Raw genomic sequence first — 25,702 nt, forward strand, 5'->3', positions numbered from 1 at the left:
CCCAATTGTGGGGGCAATAAGCTGACTTTGTATAAATATACAAAAGGATGAAGGCTATTGCTTAGCGCATTGTAAGCCGCCCTGAGTCTCCGGAGAAGGGCGGCATATAAATCAAATTAAAAAAAAAAAAGTCACTTTTTCCAGGGCCGTTGTAACTTTGGACAGTCACTAAATGAAAAATCAAAGACTTCCTGCATATTCATTTGACAAACTCAACACCATCAGACATGGCGATGACCATTGATTTAGCCAGTTTTAAAGGAGGCTGGACAAAGTCATTGTAACTTGGCCGACTGCACTGCTCTCAACACAGCTGGACCGTGATGGCAGAGGCCATTTTTGTTTGTTTGCATCCAGTGCCTCTTAGTCAGTCTTCTGTAACATCCTGAAACGCATAGGTTTCATTTAGCTATTATCACTGATAGGCCCACCCTCACGAATGCCATCTGTGGCAGAAGATCCCCAAACAGCTGCTTCTCCAGCAGCCCTTCCACATCAGCCAAAAACACCACAGGATCCCCAAGCCAGAGAGAACTGCAAGAAACCGTGACAAGAGGCAGACTCTGAAATGTCCTCTGTTGCCGAGCAACACACATAACCCATTTTGGCCGGTTTCCCCTTGGCTGTGGACCTTCTAATGGCTGAGGAACCCCTGACCTCAGAAGGTGCAATGGCATCAGACCAGTTTCCCATGCTAAACTGCAATGCAATACAAGCTGTTTTGGCTGGCTGTTTTGGCCATTACATTTATTCTGTTTATACCCTGCCTTTTTTGATTTTTACAAATAACTGAAGGTGGCGAACATATCCAATATATCCTCCTCCTATTTTCCTCATAGCAACAACAACCCTGTGAGGTGAGTTGGGCTGAGAGGGAGTGACTGGCTCAGTCACGCAGCTGGTTTTCATGACGAGGTGGGGCTTGAACTCACAGTCTCCTATTTTCCAGCGTAGTGCCTTAACCACTAGACCAGGGGTGTCAAACTCAAGGTCCAGGGGACGGATGCGGCCCGTGGGGTACTTAGAGCTCTGTTTTTGCTGGCAGAGGGTTTCAGGAGACCATGGCAGCCCAAAACGGAGCTCGGGAGCCCGCTTTCACTGGCAAGCGCTCGGGCCACCACAGGTGCCCCCGACACGGGTGACGTCGAGCTGGCCATGCCCACCCTGGCCACACCCACCCTGGTCCCCCGAAGTCAAATATAACCCTGACGTGGCCCTCAATGAAATTGAGTTTGACACCGCTGCACTAGACCAAACCAGCTCTGTAAAGGATACCGTAACAGCTAAGAGGACACGTGCTAAAAGAAGATAAAAGCAGGCCATTAATTTGTGTTCAATCTCACCAGTTTCAAGAAATCTTCATTTTACAGGCAGTGTTTCTAATCAAGCTACAGCCATGTATTTGTTATGACATCCGGCTAATCAGGCCTGATGCAAACTTGATGTGTTCAGTAATGAGTCACTTTTCTTTACCATACTGTACTGTGTGTTAACAACACCAACTGTGACTTTAAGTGCCGAGGTCTGGAATCCCTTGCTTAGAACTGCAGATTGGGTTTGTATCCTGTTTAAAACCTTGTGGCTTCATTTGGCAAACAGGAGGGAAGGCAACCTAGCCCCAGGCTCAAGATTTGCAAACTTGACTTTTAAGCTCACAAGGATCAAGTGTTGGCGTGCTCCGTTTATTTATTTATTTATTTATTTATTTATTTATTTATTTATTTATTTATTTATTTATTTATTTATTTTTCGTATTTCTATGCCGCCCACTCTCCGAGGACCCTGGGCGGCTTACACCAAAGACAGTATACCAAATAGCATATTGCCCTCAACAATCTGGGTCCTCATTTTATCCACCTCGGAAGGATGGAAGGCTGAGTCAACCTTGAACCTTTTATCAATTGTCAAGTTGGCTCCCACTGCACATTAGGAGTGCAGCTCTCTCCGCTGAAGACCCTGGCATTTCAAGTCTGAACACGTATGTAGATTAGCAATGCCCTATTTTTTTTTTTTTAAAGAAAAAAAGAAAGTCCACAAATCTCTAGCTGGGAGCTAATGAACTGATAAGCTTTTCACCAAGTCCATTTCCCTCCAGATGGCTGTTTACAATCGGCACCCGTCGTGCGCGCTCTCATACAGCTTTAGCTTTAATCGACAGCATGCTCTGGGTGGGCGAATCCATTAACAAGCCGGGTTTTCGCATTGACGGAGGGACAGGACTTAGGCGAGTGGGCTGCTCAACTGACCTCTTGGAAAATCGCTGAGCAAGAATCATCCTCTCTCCTACATTAAGGGATATGTTAGGATGAGGCACTTTGCGTTAATCCTAATTTCAACAAAGGCTTTCCATTAAAGTTGCATATTCATAATCTCCATCCCTGTGGTGCATCTCTTCCTTGTTTTCAGCTTCAACTTTGCCTTCCCAGCTGGTATCTTTTCCCTTCTATCTAAACTCCCATATATTTCCTCTGTTCTCCAGCACGTCTTCTGTGCTAGCCCTTTCTCTCATTCTATGCTTCATTTATATCTTATTATTTCTCTATTTGATTCCCAGCTTCCCTAGTATTTTTCCTCCATGCCTCTCCCCCCCACCACTCAAATTTCCTTTTGCATCCTAGCCTAGGGAAAACGATCAAGCCTATATGACTGCTGGCAAAATGTGACTCCAAATGTATTCTAAGAATCTACTGAGGAAGGGCATGAAGTAATCGCCAGATGCAAAGTGTACCCACAGCTACTATCAACTCTCAGCAATAATCATCCCACACTCTTCAAACTCTGAATCTTCACAGCAGGAGAAGGACTCAGGCCTCTACCCACTTTGGAAAAAGTCCCATTACTGTGCAATTTCTCAAGAGAAGTAACAGAAGAAGCTATCAGAGGGAATGAGAGATATTCTAAAGCCGCAGTCACCAACCAGTGATCCGTGAGAAAATTTTGGTGGTCCACAGAAAAATTATTTGCATTTTTTTATATTGCACTAGATACTATTTATCTTTTTTAAAAATTCTTATTAGTGGTCTGCGGGATTTAAAATTATGAATTTAGTGGTCCCTGAGGTCTGAAAGGTTGGCAACCCCTGTTCTAAAGCAGTGCTTCTCAGTGTTGGCAACTTTTAAGATGGCTGGATGTCAACTCCCAGAATTCCCTAGCCAGCAGAACTGGGGAATTGTGGGGTTCGAAATCCATCCATGCTAGCTGCTACGGTTGAGAAACATTGTTCTAAAGACTTCACTGATCTACAGTGATCTTTCTTATATTGGATAGCAGCAATTTTGCCGGCAGACAGACGGTGTCTCAGTACAACTGGATGGAGTTAGCCAACATGCTTGGCCCGAAAGAGACCCCGAGCTTCAGCTCCTGATTTAATAGCAGTTGCCCCCTAACCTCTTACAGGTTCTCTGCCACAGCCACAAGCAGAAGTGACACGCTTGATTCGGAACTGCCAAAATGATTATGGCTGGGATTAAGGTGGAGGTGTGAGATTCCTATTTCTCAAATCTGGGCCCTTGTTACAGACACAAAGCGAATTTCATTAGAGGCTGTTTTGGGTGGCAAGGTGACCGTGTTTGTGAGGGGAGACGACGTGGTAGCAGGTTGAAAGAGGGAGAGGAATCACTTCATGCCCAATTGATAAGAGAGAGAAAGAAAAAGAGGAAGGAAGGAAGGAAGAAGGAAAGAAGGAAGGAAGGAAGAGAGGAAGGAAAGAAGGAAGGAAGAAAGGAAAGAAAGAAGGAAGGAAGGAAGGGAAGGAAGGAAGGAAGGAAGGAAGGAAGGAAGGAAGGAAGGAAGGAAGGAAGGAAGGAAGGAAGAAAGGGCATACTTACTTTTTCAGCATATATGGAATTTCCAGACAGTTCTGAAAGGTGCATAAACTCTAAGTGGAGGCTCCCGAATTCAGCTAAAATGCTGCTTCCCGCTGATGCCCATCCCCAGCTCCAGCTCATGCCACTGGGGGAAACAGAAAAAGGAAAAAAAATAAAGCTAAGCATACAAAGAAGTGAGAATCCCAGGCAGTTTCGCTTTACTGCACAAGCTTGATCCAGCTCTGGGTGACCTATTCTTTGCAGGGCTTAGTCTGTACAACATTGTGTGTTTATTTTAGGGTTTCCCAACGGTGGAAACATTAAAGGTGTTTGGACTTCATTCAAGCTTCCCAGATTTCCCTAGCCAGCATGAATGGAATTCTGGGAACTGAAGTCCATGTATCTTAAAGTGATTTACTCATTAGCTGTTATTGTATACCTCAGCTTTCCTCTCCATGTTCTTGAAAAACACTGGGCTAAATTTTTTTTTTAAAAAAATTGATTTATATGCCGCCCTTCTCTGGAGACTCAGGGCAGCTTACAATGCGTTAAGCAATAGCCTTCATACTTTTGTATATTTATACAAAGTCAGTTTATTGCCCCCACAAACTGGGTCCTCAATTTACCTACCTTAGAAAGGATGGAAGGCTGAGTCAACCTTGAGCCTGGTGAGATTCGAACTTACAGTAATCGCAGACAGCTGGTGTTAATTACAATGCTATCAGTCTGCTGAGCCACCAGGCCAAAATTGGTCAGAAATCTGATCATGGACATCTGTACTGGAAAAGGCCCCTTGAACCTAACGCGTTTAAAGCCCAAATCTTTCCAGATGCCACTTACATCCGTCTCCTTATTTCCAGCAACTTAGTTCAGAATAATACTGTATAATTTTTGGTGTTTGAGATGATGTCACACGTGCCGGAAAGGCATTTGTTCTGGCTACAGAGAAAACAAACAGACAGCCCAGGAGCTGATATACATGGATCTGCAGTACTTAGCAGGCAAAGATATAAAAAGTCACATATGCCGTACTTTTTCTTTTGAACACTGCTGTTATTCCTCTGCGTTTGTTTGCAACATGATGTATTTAAATGTAGCGTAAATACCAGTGGTGAAATCCAAATTTTTTTTACTACCGGTTCTGTGGGCATGGCTTGGTGGGTGTGGTGTGGCTTGGTGGGCGTGGCAGGGGAAGGATACTGCAAAATCTCCATTCCCCTCCCCACTCCTGCGGGAAGGATATTGCAAAATCTCCATTCCCACCTCCACTCTGGGGCCAGCCAGAAGTGGTATTTGCCGGTTCTCCAAACCACTCAAAATTTCCGCTACCGGTTCTCCGAACTGCTCAAAATTTCCGCTACCGGTTCTCCATAACCTGTCAGAACCTGCTGGATTTCACCCCTGGTAGATACCCATAGGATATTAAGTCTGGTAAGCCAAATGAAGCGCAGCTTTGAATACAGTGTGCATTTTGACATGCATGACTGTGCTTTTAAAAGACGTAAATACTCAGGAGGTAAGCTTAGCCTATGGAAGAGGCAGGAGAGACAATTTGTGGTCAAAAGCAAACATCTAGAGCAGGGGTCTCCAACCTTGGCAACTTTAAGACTTTAGTTCTTAAAGTTGCCAAGGTTGGAGACCTCAGATCCAGAGCTTTAGATCTAAGAGACCCCCGAGAAATGCAATGAACATTCTGGTTTTGCCAAGTGGTAAAATTGCAGGAAATTTACAGAGAGTTAAGATAAAGCATAGCAATCTTAGGAACTTTCCCGGACTTTGCTTCCTTACTCATCTTCTCCAATCAGCCAACACAACCATCTTGATTACAGTCTATTAAGATCATCTCAACCTCTGCGGAGCAGCCTATATTTTTAGGATTTGGGTTGAAAATAGCCTTCGTAATTGTCGGCTTGAGAGAAGTTCAACGACTGCCGTTTCAAAAACAGGAAGACCTGATCCTAATAACTCTTGATTAGCATGGGAGGCAGATTGCGGTTAAGGCTTCTTTTTCCCAAAGACAATTATCACGGCTATGATTATCTGAAGGGAGGAATTAACAGGGAGGCAGCAGATGGCGCTAAGAGGTTTGTGCAATGGACTCCGGAGGACAAACACTTCAAACTTTTTTAAAAATAAAAACTTGCAGCGTTGAAAAGCCACGGTTCTTCCTTTGACTGGGACTTGGGGAAATAAGATGGGTTTTTGGGCGCAGTTTTAATACTTTTAGGTGAATCCCATCTATCTCCACGACTCAAGGGATTGTGGGGTAAATCCACCACAGATCTCCCTTAAACCTAGCCTGTCTCAGGGAGTTAAAAATCAAATGGTTTGGAGAGAAGATAAAAATAAAAATTGAGTCGGTCTGCCAACAGCTCTGAGGATGCTGTTGAGGCAACCTCAAGATCAGCTATTGGGGGACAAATAGCTTGCTGCCTTCACTCCTCCTTCAACGTTGTCCTAAGAACCTGGCTGGAGACAAAATGCTAGACTTTGGACCGATCCAGGAGAATTATGTTTCTGCAAGTAGTCCTCAAGTTATGTTCTGCCCCAGCTACGGGCCCCAAAGAACGCAGCACACACAAAGTCTGTACAAACCTTAGTTTACTAAATTAAATCAGTCTTTTTCAAACAAAAGCTGTTAATTAACTTTCTTAACAGCCTACAAGAATCCAAAGAATAAATAATCATAATCTTACTATGGTTGGCAGAAAACCCAAAAGCAATTTGCAGAGAACTAAGATCAAGACAGGAAGGAGAGTGAATGAAGTTGTTCCCTGCAAATTGCCTCAGTCGTTGTCCTTCCTTAAATAGGCTAAGGGAGTGGCCAATTAGCCCCAAGCCTTACTCTCGAGGAGACCTCCTGAGGAGCCACTCCTGCCTTTTGGCAGCTCTGTGCGCCCTTGCATTGAGAAAAGGCTCCTCCTCTTCTTCCTCTTCACTTATGGGAGCTTCTGAAGGCCCTGGCTGAATCCCCGCCTCTGGCACCACATCTTCTCCAGCCTCCTCATTGTCCGACTCGAGTGCCTGCTGCACAGGCTGCTGGCGCATCACCACACCAGCCTCCTCACTATCGGAATCAGCTACTAGCTGCACAGGCCACTGACGGGCCACAAGAAGTTATGACTGTAATGGAGCCTGTCCAGAGATGGGTTTCAGCAGGCTCTGACCAGTTCTGGAGAACCGGTAGCGGAAATTTTGAGTAGTTCGGAGAACCAGTAGTAAAAATTCCGACTGGCCACACCCCCATCTATTCTCTGCTTCCCGAGTCCCAGCTGATCGGGAGGAAATGGGGATTTTGCAGTATCCTTCCCCTGGAGTGGGGTGGGAATGGAGATTTTACAGTATCCTTCCCCTGCCACGCCCAAGCCACGCCCACAGAAATTTTTTGAAACCCACCACTGAGCCTGCCCATTACAGTAGTAAGATATGATGGCAATAAAATGGGTCGGTCACATGTGGCAGTTAAGAGAACCAATAGTTATCAAAGTATATAGGGTGGTTAGTCCTCGACTTACAGCAGTTCGTTTAATGACCATTCAAAATTACAATGGCACTAAAAAAAAGTGACTTATGACCATTTTTCACACTTAGGACCTTTCCAGCATCCCCATGAACATGTGATCAAAATTCAGATGTTTGGCAGCTGGTTCATATTTATGAGCGTTGCTCTGTCTTAAGATCACGTGATCCTCTTTTGCGACCTTTTGGCAAGCAAATTCAACGGGGAAGCTAGATTCACGTAACAACCGGGTTACCAACTGCAGGGATTCACTTAACAAACGAGGCAAGAAAGGTCGCAAAACGGGGCACAATTCACTAAACAAACGTCTCACTCAACAACAGAAATCTGGGGCTCAATTGTGGTCGTACGTCGAGGACTACCTGTAGTTCCAGATAATAAGAATGTTTTGCAAGATTCTTGCCTATAGATGTGAAAAAAATAAATAAAAAGAATCTGTTTGAATCATCTTTGTGCCTTTCTGGATTTTGGGACCGGACATCAACCTTGTCAAACTGAAGCAGCCTTCTGCCTACATTAAACTTATACTATGGGAACTATTAGGGAGGGGCCGTCCTCACCCTCTTTCTCTTACACAGACTATCTGGATTGAATTGTCTCTTGCTCCTCTGGAATGCAGCCCCTCCCTTCTGGGGATTCGGTCCACTACATTCCATCACATTGAAAAAAAGTGGCAGGCTCAAAGTCACCTAGGTCAGGGGTCTCCAACCTTGGCAACTTTAAGACTGGTGGACTTCAACTCCCAGGGAGTTGAAGTCCACCAGTCTTAAAGTTGCCAAGGTTAGAGACCCCTGCTTTAGTTAAACCCAGCAGGGCTTCTCTTAGAACCCATAAAGAGATCAGACATTGTGGCTGCCATGTGCCACAAACTGAAGGGTACCATTCAAGACTGCAGCATAAAAGACAGAATGCTCTGAGCCAACAGTAGAAGTTTATTGATTTGATTTGATCTGATTTTGGGGCTGCCCAGCTCCAAATGACTCTTTGCCTTTTTTTGTGCATCCCAAAACAGATTATCATAAGGCCTAAGTAAATTACTAAAACATGGATGTTCGGGGCCAGAGGAAGGCCAGTTAATGCCCTCGGTACTGCCTAACAACGGAGCCCACTCTGCAAAAGTGAGATTCTCACAACTGGAGATGGAAACAAATGTGATCTCCGACCACACCTTCAAACCAAACATTTAGACGTTAGTCAAAGAGAACAGGCTGAGAACCCTTTTTCTGACTTACTTGGACAGTAGGATTTCCTGTCTAGGTAGGGGGTTGGACTAGAAGACCTCCAAGGTCCCTTCCAACTCTGTTATTCTATTCTATTCTATTCTATTCTATTCTATTCTATTCTATTCTATTCTATTCTATTCTATTCTATTCTATCCTATCCTATCCTATCCTATCCTATCCTATCCTATCCTATCCTATCCTACTCTATTCTGGTTTTCAACAGGCTGGGGAATGCTGGGAATTGAGGTCCACAAATCCTAAAGTTGCCAAGTTTGGAGACCTCTGTCCTAAGGGATGCTGACAATCCATCTTTTATCTCCAGTAGGTGTTTCTTCCTTACCTGGATACTCTGATCGTCACATTCATTGGTAGGTTCACCACCCAGAGCCATGATACCAAGTAAGTGTTTCTCGCGGGTTAACTTTAACATAGATCATTCTCGGAGCAAACCAGGCTGTTCATTTTCAAATGAATGAGGATGGAGGGCTACATTTAAAATGGCTTTTCTTCCTTTTGGTGTTCTCCAACCGATTTCTTCTCTCCACTGGCCTCCCCTCGTGGATCTAACCTCGACTTTAAGCAGGAAGGCAAACGCAAGTCCTTGACTTGGCTTCCTAGAGAATTATTCTCCACCCTCGAAAAATATGTATAACTTAAAAGTTATACATACAAATGCTAACCTCAACGCCTTGGTATCATTTCTTAAAAATTTATGTCATTTTAGTTACTTAAAATGGTGGTTGCTTAGCAATACATTTCCAGTACTACTCAGCAAAACAAGATTAATAGGCCGAAATCATAAGAAATTTCTTGTGTCATAAATCTCGTTTGGTTTGCCTCCAGGAAGAGATCCAAGTTATTCTTCTAAATTATAGAAAACTGAAAAAGGGAGAAAAAGAGATTCTTCTTGGCCTGTTTATATGTAGCTGGACAACCTGTGGCGATCCCCTTCCCAGCCAGACTTTTGATCCTCAAAGTCCCCACATTTTGCTGAATATCCCCCTTATGTCCCTCTGGATTAGGAGCCCCTGCACGAGTCTTTACTATTCACACAGCTTCTGCACTTTCTAATGAAGGCATGTTGTTCTTTTGGAGGCCTCCAAGTATTTCAATGCTAGCCAAGTTCCCTGGTTTGGGGATGTAGGGTTCAGTGGTGAGCAACCTGCAGCTCTTTGTCTCAGGGGAAGGAAGGAAGGATGGATGGATGGATGGATAGAAGGAAGGAAGGAAGAAAAGAAAAGAAAAAAAAGAAAAGAAAAGAAAAAAAAAGAAAATAGATGGGAGAGAGGGTGGGAAAGAGATGGGGGGGAGGGAGGGAAGGAGATGGGGAGAGAGGGAGGGAAAGAGACAGGAGGGAGGGAAGGAAGGAAGGAAAGAGATGGGAGGGAGAGAGAGAAGGAAAGAGATGGGGGAGAGGGAGGGAAAGAGATGGGAGGGAGGGAGGAAGGAAGGGAGGGAGGGAGGAAAGGAAAGAGATGGGAGGGAGGGAAGGAGATGGGTGAGAGGGAGGGAAAGAGATGGGAGGGAGGGAGGAAGGAAGGGAGGGAGGAAAGGAAAGGAAAGAGATGGGAGGGAGGGAGGGAAGGAGATGGGGAGAGAGGGAGGGAAAGAGATGGGAGGGAGGGAAGGAAGGAAGGAAAGAGATGGGAGGGAGGGAGGGAAGGAAAGAGATGGGGAGAGGGAGGGGAAGAGATGGGAGGGAGGGAGGAAGGAAGGGAGGGAGGGAAGGAAAGAGATGGGAGGGAGGGAGAAAGGAAGGGAGGAAAGGAAAGAGATGGGAGGGAGGGAGGGAAGGAAAGAGATGGGGAGAGGGAGGGGAAGAGATGGGAGGGAGGAAGGAAGGAAGGGAGGGAAAGAGATGGGAGGGAGGGAGGGAGGGAAGGAAAGAGATGGGAAGGAAGGAAGGAAAGAGATGGGAGGGAAAGAGATGGAAGGAAGGTAGGTAGGTAGGAGGGAAGGACCATGTTCGGCCAAATTATTGAACAACTTGGAAGACTAGAGCAGTGGCCCCCAACCTTTTGGATGCCATGGACCGGTTCCGTGGAGAGCAGTATTTCTGTGGACCGGGTGGGGGCATGGTTTCATGGTTCTGCATGTACATGGATGGGGCTTTGCTTGTTCGGCGGATCAGTTCCTGGCAGGCCATGGACCAGTACTGGTCCGTGGACTGGGGGTTGGGGAGCTCTGGTCTAGAGCAACGAATCTTAACTTCAGTTTTAAAATATGTGGACTTTAATTCCCAGGGTTCCCTAGCCAGTTGCTGAGTCTGAGAACTGGTCTGGAATGATATCCTAACTGCCCTAAGAACGCTCGCCAAGAAGGACATCCAAGGCCAAAGATTCATTACTCTACGATTCAGGCTGACAATTCAAAGAGCAAAAATTAGGTCTTGTTTAGAGGAATACGCTGAACTAAATTCAACGTTGTAAAAATTGTAAAGTCAGATCAGAGAGGTTACAGAAATGCAGCGGGATGAAAAGATGGCCAAAAATTCAGGACTGGGGTTCACCAGTTCCTTTTAATCAGTGGTGAAATGTAAAATTTGTTACTACCGGTTCTGTGGGTGTGGCTTGGTGCTGGGGGTAATGTGACTGCGTGGGTGTGGCCAACTTTTTTTTTTAACTTTTAAAAGTTAAAAACTTCTAAAAGTTAAAACTTTTAAAACTTTTAAAAGTTTTAACTTTTAAAAGTTAAACCTCAAGAGGTTGTAGAAAAAATGTTTTTAAAAGTAAAACATGGGCATGGGGGGGGCAGGGATTTTTGCTACCGATTCTCCGAACCACCTGCCGCCATCGCTACCGGATCGGGCAATGCGGTCCGAACCGGGATCATTTCACCCCTGCTTTTCATTCACTTCTTTCTGTCAGCTGAGGGCACCCCAAAACCTCAGGCAAGGGTCTTTCGAATTCCTACCACCCAACCAACACAGAGACGTCATGAGTAAGATGAAACCAAGAGAACAGCCAGGGACTTGTGATTACAAAAACAAAGGCGTGGAGAGGGGTTATGACTGCAGAGAACAAGCACGTTGAAGCAGAAAATGCTTTTCAATCCACCTCAGAGGGAAATTCAGAAATTAGTCAACTATGGCAACTTTGGTTTCAGTTCAGGCCAATCTTTCTCCAGCCTGGCAGTTTCCGTTATATTGGTTTCGAGTTCCAATTATCAGCCAGAGTAGCTGTAGTCAATTTGGGATGAAAGGAGCTAGATCTGAAAAGTGTCAGTTCAAGTAACCAGGGGAAGATTGGTCTGAGTCAGGGGTCAGCAACCTGCGGCTCTGGAGCCGCATGTGGCTCTTTCACCCTTCTGCTGCAGCTCCCTGTCACTCAAAATATGTGTCACAACCGCCAATGTGCGACACCTGCCGGCACGCAATTTATTGAACTTTTCAACCCCCGGTAGGCCAACCATGGATAAATCCAAGAAAAGGAAAGTTTCAGAAGAAAACAGAACGTTTAATTCAACTACATTTGCTAGTTTTGTGGCCGCTTAAGAAATAGTCAGGCACAGTAAGGTTTTTGTGGCTCCCGGTGTTTTCTTTTCTGTGGGAAACAGGTCTAAATGGCTCTTTCAGTGTTTAAGGTTGCAGAGCCCTGGTCTGAGTCCTTCTGGTTTCTGTAACACCTGGGAACACAGTTAGCTTGGGAGGAAACTCTGCCCTGTGAACAGAAAAGAGCTTTGTTTGGGGAGAAGTTCAACTTCATGCTCCAAGATAGTGTTTCTCAACCTTGGAGACTTATATGTTGACTTCAACTCCCAGAATTCCCCACCTAGCCTTGCCTTGGATCAATGTTTCTCAAACTTGGTAACTTTAAGAGAGGTGGACTTCAACTCCCAGAATTCCCCAGATGGCTGGGACATTCTGGGAGCTGAAGTCCACCTACCTTAAAGACACCAAGATTGAGAAATATTGATTTAAGGCAATGAAAACCCCACGGCAAGAGTTACAGGAAAATTCTCCAAATTAGGCTGGGTTAATAAATCACTGGGAGCCTAAAACACCCAGAAATCACAGCCTCCATAAAGTAGAAAGTGCCAGGTTGTGGGACCAACTGAAAGCTGTCCATCAGTGGTGGGTTGCCCCTGGTTCAGATCAGTTCGCAAGAACTGGTAGTAAACCTGGTGGGAGGCCCCGCCCACCGCCCCGGATGTTGTCATCAGTGATCTGCGCATGTGCAGAAGCGATCCCATTGCGAACCGGTAGTAAAGGTAAATAGAATCCACCACTGCTATCCATATTTGCTTCCTGACAGCATTGACTTGGCTCTTGTTGAAAACATGACAGACAGTCCTCGACTTATAACAATTCATTAAGTGACCATTCAAAGTTATAATGGTACTGAAAAAAGTGACTTATGGCTGTTTTTCATACTTACGACCCAGGGGTGGATTCTAATTTTTTTTACTACCGTTTCTGTGGGCGTGGCTTATTTTGTGGGTGTGGCTTGGAGGTCATGTGACTAGGTGGGCGTGGCTAGCTGGTCAGAGTCATTTCTGGAAGGTCCTCGCATTTACGACCAGTCCTTGCACTTACGACCCGACTCCTTTGTTTGCTTTTAACATTGATCAGCTGTAGGACGGCCCTTTGAAGCCCCGCGGCAAGAGTTTAAACAGTTTTTTTCCCTCTAGTCATCAGCTGGGACTCAGGAGGCAGCAATAGATTGGGGGTGGGGCCAAATAAAAGGTAAGAATAACGTGGGGGGGTGGGGGGGGGAAACCGGTTCGGTGACGTCATATCGTCACCACTACCGGCTCGGCCGAACCGGACCAAACCAGGAGGAACCCACCACTGTTACGACCATTGCAGCACCCCATGATCATGTGATCAGAATTGGGACCCTTGGCAACCAACTCATATTTTTTATGATGGCTGCAGCGTTCCAGGGTCATGTGGTCAACTTTTGTGACCTTTTGACAAGCAAAGCCAATGGGGAAGTCAGATTCACTCAACAACCAGCTGCAGCGATTCACTTAACAACTGTGGCAAGAAAGATCGTAAATCCAGGCAGGTTTCTCCTCTTATTCTCTATACGTTAGTAACAACACATTACTGTTCCTTGCCTGCCCAGGTTGATGACGCCTCGTGGGATTCCTGTCGGTGTGTTAAAGGCCGGGAGAAGTTTCTCTCCAAGTTCTAGAGCTTTGTTCTTGAAGACCTGTTGGAAGAAAGAGAGGAGGGGGTCAGGAAGCAGATACTGTAATAAATGGGAGCTGGATTTCTAAACATAAATCTCCGTATGTTCAGCCACTTGGAGCTACTGCCTGCTACACCAGGGAGCCCTGGTGGTGCAGTCGTTAGAAAGCAGCATTGCAGGCAAACTCTGCCCACCGCCTGGAGTTCGATCCTGATGGGGCTCAAGATTGACTCTGCCTTCCATTCTTCTGAGGTCGATAAAATGAGGACCCAGACTATTTGATCTGTCCCCGTCTACACACACACACACAAACACAGCCAGCTGAGAGTTAAGAAAGTACTTGGCACGCACACAGGTCGTTATCTCAAACTTGGCAACAATATAAGCACCGTCTGCCGAGAGCTTTTACTGCAACAGATAACATAAAATTACATATGCATTGCAAATAGTCCAGCAAAACAATATCCCTTCGGCAGCTTCAGACGTTGTTCAAGTGACTAGCCAGAGTTAGTTTTTGTTCGTCACGGAGTTTTACCAGCCACCACCCTCTCTTATATAGTCTCTGGGGTGTGGTCCAGTGACTCAGTTCTAATCCCTAGCATGCCTCCTTAACTGCTGCAACCGTTTATCACACCTTTGTTGGCGTGCATCCAGGAACGACGGCTCTCCTTCGCTCTCATCCGAGACACCTGGCTCCTGGCTAATCTCCTCTCCCTCGGCCGGCACCTGAGACAGTGCCAGAGGGGAGGGGCCTGGAGAGGGAGGCCTGGCTGACTCCTCTCCCTCATGTTCGGAGCCTTCTTCCTCTGATGAGATAGGCTCAGAGGGCGGGGCCACAACACTATTTGAGGACAATATGCTGATTCTGTAAACGGCTTACAGAGTGCTGTGAAGCATTATGGGGCTATGTATAACTCTAAATGCTGTTGCTAAGTCCTAGTGCTACTTCAAGAGAAATGGGTTTGGAGAACCATCCTCGTAGACTACTGTTCTTCTGCCCAGACTGAATGGGCAATATTTGGATGCAACGGCTATGAGCATCTTTTCTCAGCGTGAATGTAGTTTAGCTCCTGTTGACAACTAGAGCACAGGTGGCCTAATAATAATAATAATGATGATGATGATGATGTTTATTGATATCGCTGTACCAGGAGACGCCAGAGTCGAAGAAAAAGAACTAGAAAAAATATCACAAAATATCGTGACCTGGCCATCAAAACTACACAGCTATGGATGAAACATGTAACAGTGATACCCATTGTCATTGGGGAACTTGGTACCATGTCCAAGAATTTTACAAAACACATCAAGAAATTGCAGCTTCCTGCAATAACACCAGCGGAACTGCAAAAAACTGTGCTACTCGGAACATCATATATATGATATATAATACCACTCTATAAAGCCCTAGTAAGACCACACCTAGAGTACTGCATCCAGATTTGGTCACCACACTATAAAAAAGATGTTGAGACTTTAGAAAGAGTGCAGAGGAGAGCAACCAGAATGATTAGGGGACTGGAGACTAAAACATATGAAGAACGGTTACAGGAACTGGGCATGGCTAGTCTAGTGAAGAGAAGGACCAGGGGAGACATGATAGCCGTCTTCCAATACTTGAGGGGCTACCACAGAGAGGAGGGAGTCAAGCTGTTTTCCAAAGCACCTGAAGGCCAGACAAGGAATAATGGATGGAAAATGACCGAGGAGAGATTCAACCTAGAAATGAGGAAGGGTTGGACTAGATGACCTATAAGGCCCCTTCCAACTCTGTTAATCTGTTATATATTTTAAGAAGATACTTGGTTGATACCTAGGATGCTGGCAGCAACCCGTATCAACCGTTAGCACCAGTCAATGGTATTTGTGACACATTTTTAAATGATCAGTTGACTGAGTTTCATGTTTAATGAATAAAAGAGATAATAATAATAAAATCATGAAAACAGATGAGACAAAAAAATAGATGAGAAACCATCTCAGGGCTTCCACTGTGGAAACCACACAGATCTTATTTCTCTGCCATCACTAAGCTTGAGATGTAGTAATGGCTTTGGAGGGTGGCTTTTGGATCGTCCCACCATGGAGTAGGGTGTGTAAGTGAGTTTGATCTTTAATAGGCATTAGAAACTTTGATACCTGGTCTTTTTTAAATGGTCTTCAAAATCTCGATTTTATCAGTGTAGTTTGCTGTCCCTCTTCCGTGTTGTTTCAATTAAAGAGTTTTTATCTATTTTACTATTTCAACATTATTTCCCCTTACAAACTGAAACTAAAGGTGTAATAAGAACGGAAATGAATGTTCTTTCATTTCGTTTTTCAAGGACCGGTATTCAGTAGACGCCTATTGTGAACTCTTCAAGCAATTGTAGGAGCCAATTCAGCAATTACACAAACACCCATATTAAAGATAAAAACCCAGACTGGAAATGAATTCAGATAAGAAAAATTCAGCCTTTTGAATTTAAGGAAAAAACAGAAGGCCCCCGATAGGTAAGATGCAGTGCATTTATTTATTTATTATTCAGATTTTTATGCTGCCCACTCTCCGAGGACTCTGGGCCGCTTACAACAATTGACAGTATATTAAATAGCATATTGCCCCCAACAATCTGGGTCCTCATTTTACCCACCTCGGAAGGATGGAAGGCTGAGTCAACCTTGAGCCTGTGAGATTTGATCTGCTGATCTGCTGAACTAGCAGTCAGCTGAAGTAGCTGCAGTACAGCACTCTAACCACTGTGCTACCTTGGCTCATATTACACATGGAAAATCTTGGATTCAATCCTTGGAACCTTCAGTGAAAAGGACGGTTTGGGTTTTTTCAAACTTTTCTGAGGAACCCCAAGGGATCTGCAAGACCTTGATAGGGTACCGTTAGAAATTAAGGGGAAAACAATAAACTTCACTCAAGCACAGGCCAGGGGATCCATAGCAACTTCTCTAAAGGTGGGGCTTGTACAAATAAAGTGAAGCCCAAGTGAAGCCAGCTCTGACCCTATTATTTACGCTCCAATTATGACCCTGTTTCCCCGCTCCCCCCCAGGGGGTGTCATCAATCACATTCGTCAATGGAGCAATTTCGCGGGTTGTAGAGGTCATTCCTCTTCGGCTGCTGTAGGTAACCCTGGGATACAGCCTTGAGAGAGATCAGTGTGGAATGTGCATCTATCTTTGGCTGCTGTGCCATTTTGCTGGTTTCCCATCCCCACCTGGCCTATGGCAACTTGAGAGCAGGCCAGGGATGCTTTGTGAGTTGAGAGCCATAGCCACCATTTTGCAGATCAGGATTAAAAATGTTAACAGGTTCCACAGCTTGGAAAAGTTTGAAACCCCCCGATTAAGTGGGTGATGAGAAAGGCTGTCCGCTGGAATGCCTGGAAAGCCAATTTAGGTGCCAGTGCAGAGAAAGAGACAGTATGAAATCAGTGCGAAATAGGCCAGTGTTTCTCAACCTTGTCAGCTTGAAGATATGTGGACTTCAACTTCCAGAATTCCCCAGTCAGCATGGGAGTTGAAGTCCACAAACCTTACAGTTGTCTAGTTTGGAAAACACTGTGTTAGATGACTCTTGACATTCTTTCCTACGCTACAATTTTATGACTCTATATCTGGCAGACAATATATTAGGGAAGATTGTATAGGAGGGGAAGGGAGACAACAATGGGTATGGACCCCAACAATGATGCCTCTCTTTCTGAATAAGCTCTCAAAAAAAATTCTTCTCCACCTCTAAGCTCCACTAAAAGGCATCACAATCAATGTTTTTTTTTGACACCATGATGAATTAAGACATTGGCCAGGACTGAAAATCATTCTGAGTGGGGACAGAGAAGTAAGTATCTCCATCAGCTTTTCACACACCCCTTCTTCTTCTGTGTCTGGTGGGCTATCATAACAACCACCATGACTTAACGACCATAATTCAGGGCTCAAATATGGTCATAGGTCAAGGACTACTTGCAAAGCTTTAGAACAATTCCCTGTTCCAGTCAGTTTCTCGGTCTTTTTTGAAATCTTGCAAACAGGGACATCTTCTTCTCGCTATTCTCAATTTGCTCCAGTCACCACAGGAACTGAACTTGCTGAAAAGCGAGAAGGCCCGCATCGTTCTGTGCAGATATATTAATCAAGAGTTTACTTGTTATAAAGAGAAGAACGTTAAGTGATTTACGGAGACATCTTGCAGGATCCAAAGTGTTTGTCTCAATGGTGAAATGTAAAATTTGTTACTACCGGTTCTGTGGGTGTGGCTTGGAGGGGGTAATTTGGCTGGGTGGGCGTGGCCAACTTTTTTTTTTTAACTTTTAAAACCATTTTTTCTACAACCTCTTCAGTCGAAGAGGTTGTAAAAAAATGCTTTTAAAAGGCTCTGCCGATCAGGCAACTCAGCTGGGATCGTCAGAGGCTTTTAAAAGCATTTTTTCTACAATCTCTTCGGCTGAAGAGATTGTAGAAAAATGCTTTTAAAAGCCTCTGACGATCCCAGCTGAGCCACGCAATCATCAGAGGCGTTTTTTTTAACTTTTGAAAGCATTTTTTCGGCCGAAGAGGTTGTAGAAAAAATGCTTTTAAACATAAAAAAAAAAGCCTCTGATGATTGCGCGGCTCAGCTGGGCATGGGGTGGGGGGCGTGCAGGGATTTTTGCTATCAGTTTTCCGAACCACCTGCCACCATCGCTACTGGATCAGGCGATCCGGTCCGAACCGGGAGCATTTCACCCCTGGTTTGTCTAAATGGGAAAGCGCCATTGCCAAAGCCACTGTGGCAAAGCTAACTTGGAAGAATTAAGTAAAAAAACCACAAAAACCCCTGTTTTTTGGGTGGAGGTGGGGGTGGGGGTGGGGAAGGCGTCATAACTTGCTGTGCTTTGCTATTCCTTTCAAAAGACAAAAAGCTGACCATATAACACTTTTGCACTGCAAGGGTCTTACAATCTGTCATTGGAACCACGCAGCTCCCTTGTTCTATATGCAAAGCCACAGCGGGAGGCCAAACTACTGCTTTGCTCCAGTTTCTGTCCTAGAAATTTTTTGTGCAACCTTTCTACGCCATCAAAAATATATAGTGCAATCAGTCTCAGTGTGTACCACAGAACAATGGAAAAAATAAGCAGGAACTCTACTGCCGCGGTATTATATCATGCTGCAAAGTTCGTTTTGGAAAAAGTCATCGGCCCGGGGAAGCAAGGTCACCTTTGAGACCATTTACTCCAAGGAAAGAATATTCTTTGAAGGATGGGCCAGGGTGGCTTTCTCCTTCAGAACCCCATAGCCTTGGTTTTAAGGCTTTTCCTCAAGGCTAAAAGAGAAGGGAGCAGATCTTACCTCTGAAGGGAAGTTATTCCAAAAGGTAGGAGCCATGGCACAAAGCAGTGGCCATTTCCTGGATCCCACCCACCAAAATTACTTGGCTGATGGGATCCGCAGTAGGTAGCTTCTTCCAGCACAAATGGGGTGGGCCATTCCTATAGGGCCCACCCAGGGGTGAAATGCTCCCGGTTCGGACCGGATCGCCAGATCCGGTAGCGATGGCAGCGGGTGGTTCGGAGAACCGGTAGCAAAAATCCCTCCCCCCCACATGTCCAGCTGAGCTGTGCGAACATCAGAGGCTTTTTTTTTTACTTTTAAAAGCATTTTTTCTGCAACCTCTTCGGCCGAAAAAATGCTTTCAAAAGTAAAAAAAAAAAAAAGCCTCTGATGATCTCGGAGCTCAGCTGGGATCATCAGAGGCATTTAAAAGTATTTTTTTCTGCAACCTCTTCAGCCGAGGAGGTTGTAGAAAAAAATGCTTTCAAAAGGAAAAAAAAGCATCTGACGATTAGGCAACTCAGCTGGGATCGGCCGAAGAGGTTGTAGAAAAAATGCTTTTAAAAGTTAAAAAAAAAAAAGTTGGCCACGCCCACCCAGTCACATTACTCCCACCCATCTATCAAGCCACGCCCACAGAACCGGTAGTAACAAATATTACATTTCACCACTGGGCCCACCTCATTTGTGCTCAATTTGTGCTCACTGGGCCACAGCATGTCAGAAACCGTGCCGTGCAAACAAGCGAAGCATCATCCATGGGATGTAGGCAGCATCTGAAACCATGCCGCCCCCTGATCCATGGAAAACCCTTTCTCCATGGAACCAGTCCCTGGTGCCCAAAAAGGTTGAGGACCACTGCTACAGGGGAAGATGGTTCTGCAGCTATCCTGGACCCATGCTATAAAGCAGGGGTCTCCAGCCTTGTCAACTTTAAGACTTGTGGACTTCAACTCCCAGAATTCCTGCCCTATAAGAATGGCCCACCCCATTTGTGTTTGATGTTGGGTGGGCGTGGGGGGCATGGCCAGCTCGACGTCACTTGTGTCGGGGGCACCTGTGGTGGCGCAAGCACTCTGCCAGCAAAAATGGGCTCCTGAGCTCCGTTTTCGGCTGCGACGGCTTCCTGCAATCCTCTGCCAGTGAAAATGTTGGCAGATGCACTGCGGGCTGGTCCTTTGCTGTTTCCAGGGTGGCTCCGCGGACCAGATCTAAGTACCTCTAAGCACCCCGCATGCTGGATCTGGCCCGCAGGCCTTGAGTTTGACACCCCTGCTATAGGGCAAGGGTCCCCAACCCCCAGTCCATGGACCAGCAGTGGGCCATGGCATGCCAGAAACCGTGCTGTGCAAACAAATGAAGCTCCATCCATGGGATGCAGGCAGCATCTGAAACCATGCTGCCCTCTGATCCATGGAAAAACCTTTCTCCATGGAACCAGTCCCAAAAAGTTGCGGCTATAGGGGGAAGATGGATCTGCAGCTATCCTGGACCCTGGACTATAAAGGGCTTTAAAGGTAATAACCATACTTTGAACTGCACCCAGAAGCAGATCGACAGCCAAAGCATAAGAGTATAAGGTAAAGGTAAAGGTTCCCCTTGCACATATGTGCTAGTCATTCCTGACTCTAGGGGGCGGTGCTCATCTCCGTTTCAAAGCCAAAGAGCCAGTGCTGTCCGAAAACGTCTCCATGGTCATGTGGCCGGGGTGACTTAGCACTGAAGGCGCACGGAGCACTGTTACCTTTCCACCAAAGGTGGTCCCTATTTTTCTACTTGCCTTTTTGACGTGCTTTCAAACTGCTAGGTTGGCAGAAGCTGGGACAAGTCACGGGAGCTCACCCCGTTACGCGGCACTAGGGTTTCGAACCGCTGAACTGCCGACCTTTTGATCGACAAGCTCAGCGTCTTAGCCACTGAGCCACCATGTCCCCATAAAAGTATATCAACCCTCTTTTAAGTCTACCGCCTATCCTAAATTTCATAATAAAAGTTCTCACCAAAGAGATTCCTACTTGTAGCTATGTTTTATGGAAACGCTTGCCTAGGTAGTTCAGTTCCAAGAATGAATACCTGAAGGTTGGAGCCTGGATAGCTCAACAGACTAAAAGCCTGGTATTAACATTCAGCTGTCTGCAATTATTGCATGTTCAAATCTCGCCAGGCTCAAGGTTGACTCAGCCTTCCATCCTTTCTAAGGTAGGTAAATTGAGGACCCAGTTGTGGGGGAAATAAGCTGACTTTGTATAAAATATACAAAAGTATGAAGGCCATTGCTTAGCGCGTTGTAAACCGCCCTGAGTCTCCGGAGAAGGGCGGCATATAAATCTAATTAAAAAAAAAAAGGTTATGGCAATTAATGCCTTCACTGATGCATTCTCCTTTGTTGAGCTAATGAAGAATGTCTTGGAATGAGTCCATGAAATGTAGGAGCTCATCACACATGACTTTAATGCCAAGGAAGATTTTAGGGGTTTGGTGGAAGAGTTAAAAGTGGTTGTCGCTTTAAAAAAAAAAAATAGTTCACAGCAGTGTTTAATGTGACCCTTGTGAGGGACACAACTCCTTCTCTCTAGCTTCAGGTCATTAATAAATTCAGAACGCAAAACCAAAACCGTGGCCAGCGGCATTTCTGCAGAGACCAATGTACCAACCTAGTGAACAGTCCAGGAGAAATTGCCCACAGGAGGAAAATCCTACTGGATGAGCCAGGCCAAGTAATTATGCCCAACTTAATTAACAGCTATCTCACGGGTGCTTTGATATTTATCAAGGGGCGCCATTTTTAGCTGGTTTAGGCAAGGGAACAGGTGTGGTTTTCTGAGATTCTCCGTGGGGAAATCCATATCGCAACTCAAGATGTGCCAATGGGTCAGTAGTACCAACCTCTTCGCCTGTCAGGTAATAGGCAGACAGGAGTCCTCCAACGTAGCGGATGTTCACTTCGAATAAGGAAGCTTCGCCGTTCTGCTGGAAGAAGAAAATAAGGTCTCAGATTGTACATTGGCAGATATGCGAATGCCAAAATAAGAAAGTGCAACTGAAGCAGCGGGGTATAAAAACACATTTTTTTACTGCACAATCCTTAGCAGAGACACTTGTAAGGCATGGATGGAAATAACCTTATAACCAGGGGTGAAATCCAGCAGGTTCTGACAGGTTCTGGAGAACTGGTAGCGGAAATTTTGAGTAATTCGGAGAACCAGCAAATACCACCTCTGACTAGCCCCAGAGTAGGGTGGGAATGGAGATTTTGCAATATCCTTTCCCCAGGAGTGGGGAGGGAATGGGGATTTTGCAATATCCTTCCCCTGTCACGCCCACCAAGCCACGCCCACAGAACCGGTAGTAAAAAAATTTAGGTTTCACTACTGCCTGTAACTTTAAGACCTGTGGACTTCCACTTCCAGAATTCCCCAGCCTGCCACCTCCTTCTCCAGAAGGAAAATATATATATATAATTTGCATCATAATCCCCAAAACCAACATTTTCCTCTACCTCTATCTCTTGTAGACAACTTCTGCAGGCTTTGGGATGCTGCTGGCTGGTTCTCTCCAGTATTTCGATTTACAAAAAAAAATCTCTTCCCATATCTCATCCCTTATCAATGGTCAAATTACATAAAATGCATCATTCGATTATGAGCAGCAATAGCTTAACTAAGACCTACCAGGAATAGTTAACATAGAGCAGAGGTCTTCAAACTTGGCAGCTTTAAGACTTGTGGACTTCAACTCCCAGAATTCTCCAGCCAGCATGTTGGAGAATTCTGGGAGTTGAAGTCCACAAGTCTTAAAGCTGCCAAGTTTGGGGACCTCCTAACATAGACACTCAGCATTTCTAACAGTGATATATTAGAGTAAGAGCAACTGTTTGTTGCCTCCACATTCTTTTCTCAGTGGTTTTAGCATTTTGAGGAATTCACAAATTCATTCATGTAAAGGGGTGGGGGTGGGTGGGAGAAAGACATAATAATTAAACCCCAAAGCAGTTTATATCATCGAACATGGATGGAAAGGAGACAATAATGGGAACAAGCTTATGCAATCCCCTCCCTTCCTTTTTTTTTTTTTTAATATATATATATAACACTGATGCGATGGACTGAATTTTCCAACTAGCCCTTTACTCATAAAAATCTTAGAGCAGCTAAATGTCAAAGCAATTGCGGTCAAACCATCCCTTTCAAAAAATTTCCTCCTGCCGATTCAGGTTTGTCCTCTAAATAAATACCGTCTTTTAACAAAAGGTGTGCATGCACAAACATCCTCTTCACCTCCAGGCAGAAGAGGTATTTCTGGACTACGTAAAAGGGCCCATTAGAAAAACAGGAATAAAGGAATAGTATAGTGTAGTGTAGTGTAGTGTAGTGTAGTGTAGTGTAGTGTAGTGTAGTGTAGGGTAGGGTAGGGTAGGGTAGGGTAGGGGAGGAGAGGAGAGGAGAGGAGAGGAGAGGAGAGGAGAGGAGAGGAGAGGAGAGGAGAGGAGAGGAGAGGAGAGGAGAGGAGAGGAGAGAAGAGAAGAGAAGAGAAGAGAAGAGAAGAGAAGAGAAGAGAAGAGAAGAGAAGAGAAGAGAAGAGAAGAGAAGAGAAGAGAAGAGAAGAGAAGAGAAGAGGAGAAGAGAAGAGAAGAGAAGAGAAGAGTGGGAAGGGACCTTGGAGGTCTTCTAGTCCAACCCCTTGCTCAGGCAGGAAACCCTATACTATTTCAGACAAATGGTTATCCAACCTCTTCTTAAAAACTTCCAAGGTTGGAGCATTTACAACTTCTGGAGGCAACTTGTTCCACTGATTAATTGTTCCAACTGTCAGGAAATTTCTCCTTAGTTCTAAATTGCTTCTCTTCTTGATTAGTTTCCACCCATCACTTCTTGTCCTGCCCTCAGGGGCTTTGGAGAAAAGCTTGACTCCCTCTTCTTTGGGGCAGCCCCTGAGATATTGGAAGACAGCTATCATGTCTCCCCTGGTCCTTCTTTTCATCAGACTAGACATACTCAATTCCAGGACCCGTTCTTTATGTTTTAGCCTCCAGTCCCCTAATCATCTTTGTTGCTCTTCTCTGCGCTCTTTCTAGAGCTTCAACATCTTTTTTACATCGTGGCAACCAAAACTGGATGCAGGATTCCAAGTGTGGAATAAAAGAAAAGTGGGGCTTGCATTCTTTCTTATCGTGTTTACAATCAGCATTCACATCAGGTCATTTTGGGAAGATGTGCAGCCTGCTATTATACTGAACTAATGAATTGATGCTGCAGCCATCATTAACATCCCTGGAATTCCATATTCACTTTTGAAAACATTAACTTGCAGCGCACTGATGAGGTTACCCAGTTTGGTAATGAAGCGCCTAGAAAAAAACAACCAAACTCAGAGAGCACCATACGTGGTATTTTTTCACCATCTCCTACGTTTAATATTTTTTAATATCCTAATCACTGTTTCTTAACTTTGGCAACTTTCAGACAGGTGGACTTCATGGCCAGAATTCTCCCGTCAGCTTGCTGGTCCGGTAAATTCTAGGAGTTAAAGTCCATCCACCTTCAAACTGCCAAGGTTTAGCAATATTTTCAAAGCTCCCTTTTCTAAGTTATTGGCAAATATAGGTATTTAAATTTAGAGACAAGGAGGGTTCAGAATTTGTAATCTGGAAATGTTGTCTGTTAGAGCCTTAAGATAAATATCTTGCTTCACGGTAACAAAAATGAATTTGCTACTTGGGGGAATTTGGGGGAGTTGAAGTTCACACATCTGAAAGTTTTCAAGGTTGAGAAACAGTGATGGGATTCAGCCGGTTCGCACCATTTCGGGAGAACCGGTTGTTAACTTTCTGAGCAGTTTGGCAAACTGGTTGTTGGAGGAAATCATTAGGGAAGAGAACCGGTTGTTAAATTACTTGAATCCCACCACTGTTGAGAAACCCTCTGTTACTGTTACTGTCCCTACCCAAAGCGCTTCATTTCTAAGCGACTTGTCCTGTTTCATCTGGATTAAAAGAAACGTTCAGTCCACATCTTGTCTCTTCTCCAGTGAAACCTATGACAGGGCTCTTCACAAGGCTTCTGGCTGATTGATTTGTGGGCCAGAAGGGAGAGCTTTTGTGAAAATACAGATCAATAACCTTTCTCTAGTTTGTCTGTTGGCCTATTGATCCGATTCCAAACACAGAGCATTGAGCCAAATTTACGAGGCACGACTGCCCATTTGCAAGCCCATGTTGGTCATCTATTTCAAAACAAAGCTTTTCGAGGGGAGAGGGGGGAGGCAATTTCCTATGCTTTTCCTACAGCCTTGCAGCAAAAACAGAGAGGCGGTCTGGAACGAGAAAAAATGCTGCCCTGTTGGTATATATAAGCAGGGTTGCCAGTCGACAGTGGGTTTAAACCGAGAGACCTGGAGAACCTCAGTCTGTGCACCAACACAAAACTTAAATAATAGAGAGACTGTAGAGAGGCTTAAAAAGGGACACGGTGGCTCAGTGGTTAAGATGCTGAGCTTGTCAATCGAAAGGTCGGCAGTTCAGCGGTTCAAATCCCTAGTGCCGCGTAACGGGGTGAGCTCCCTTTACTTGTCCCAGCTTCTGCCAACCTAGCAGTTCGAAAGCACATAAAAAAATGCAAGTAGAAAAATAGGGACCACTTTTGGTAGGAAGGTAACAGTGTTCCGTGCGGCTTTGGCATTTAGTCATGCCGGCCACATGACCACGGAGAC

General features: G+C 45.0%; 1 protein-coding gene across 2 annotated transcripts in view; it reads right to left on the minus strand.

Annotated features, from left to right (window-relative positions):
• Positions 1-25,702, minus strand: part of MAN1C1 (mannosidase alpha class 1C member 1) — a 118,245-nt gene that overhangs the window by 19,645 nt on the left and 72,898 nt on the right. The window contains exons 3-5 of one of the 2 annotated variants that reach the window (XM_070949926.1): positions 21,881-21,961; positions 13,611-13,705; positions 3,828-3,951 (exon numbers count right to left, since the gene is read on the minus strand). In XM_070949926.1, coding sequence (XP_070806027.1) covers positions 3,828-3,951; positions 13,611-13,705; positions 21,881-21,961 — 300 coding nt within the window. Of the gene's footprint in view, positions 1-3,827; positions 3,952-13,610; positions 13,706-21,880; positions 21,965-25,702 lie in introns of both variants that reach the window. The other variant, XM_070949925.1, reaches the window with a different exon arrangement.

The sequence above is a fragment of the Pituophis catenifer genome, unplaced genomic scaffold (genome assembly GCF_029215685.1).
Source record: "Pituophis catenifer annectens isolate HBS135680 unplaced genomic scaffold, rPitCat1.0.hap2 SCAF_9, whole genome shotgun sequence".
Classification (NCBI taxonomy): domain Eukaryota; kingdom Metazoa; phylum Chordata; class Lepidosauria; order Squamata; family Colubridae; genus Pituophis; species Pituophis catenifer.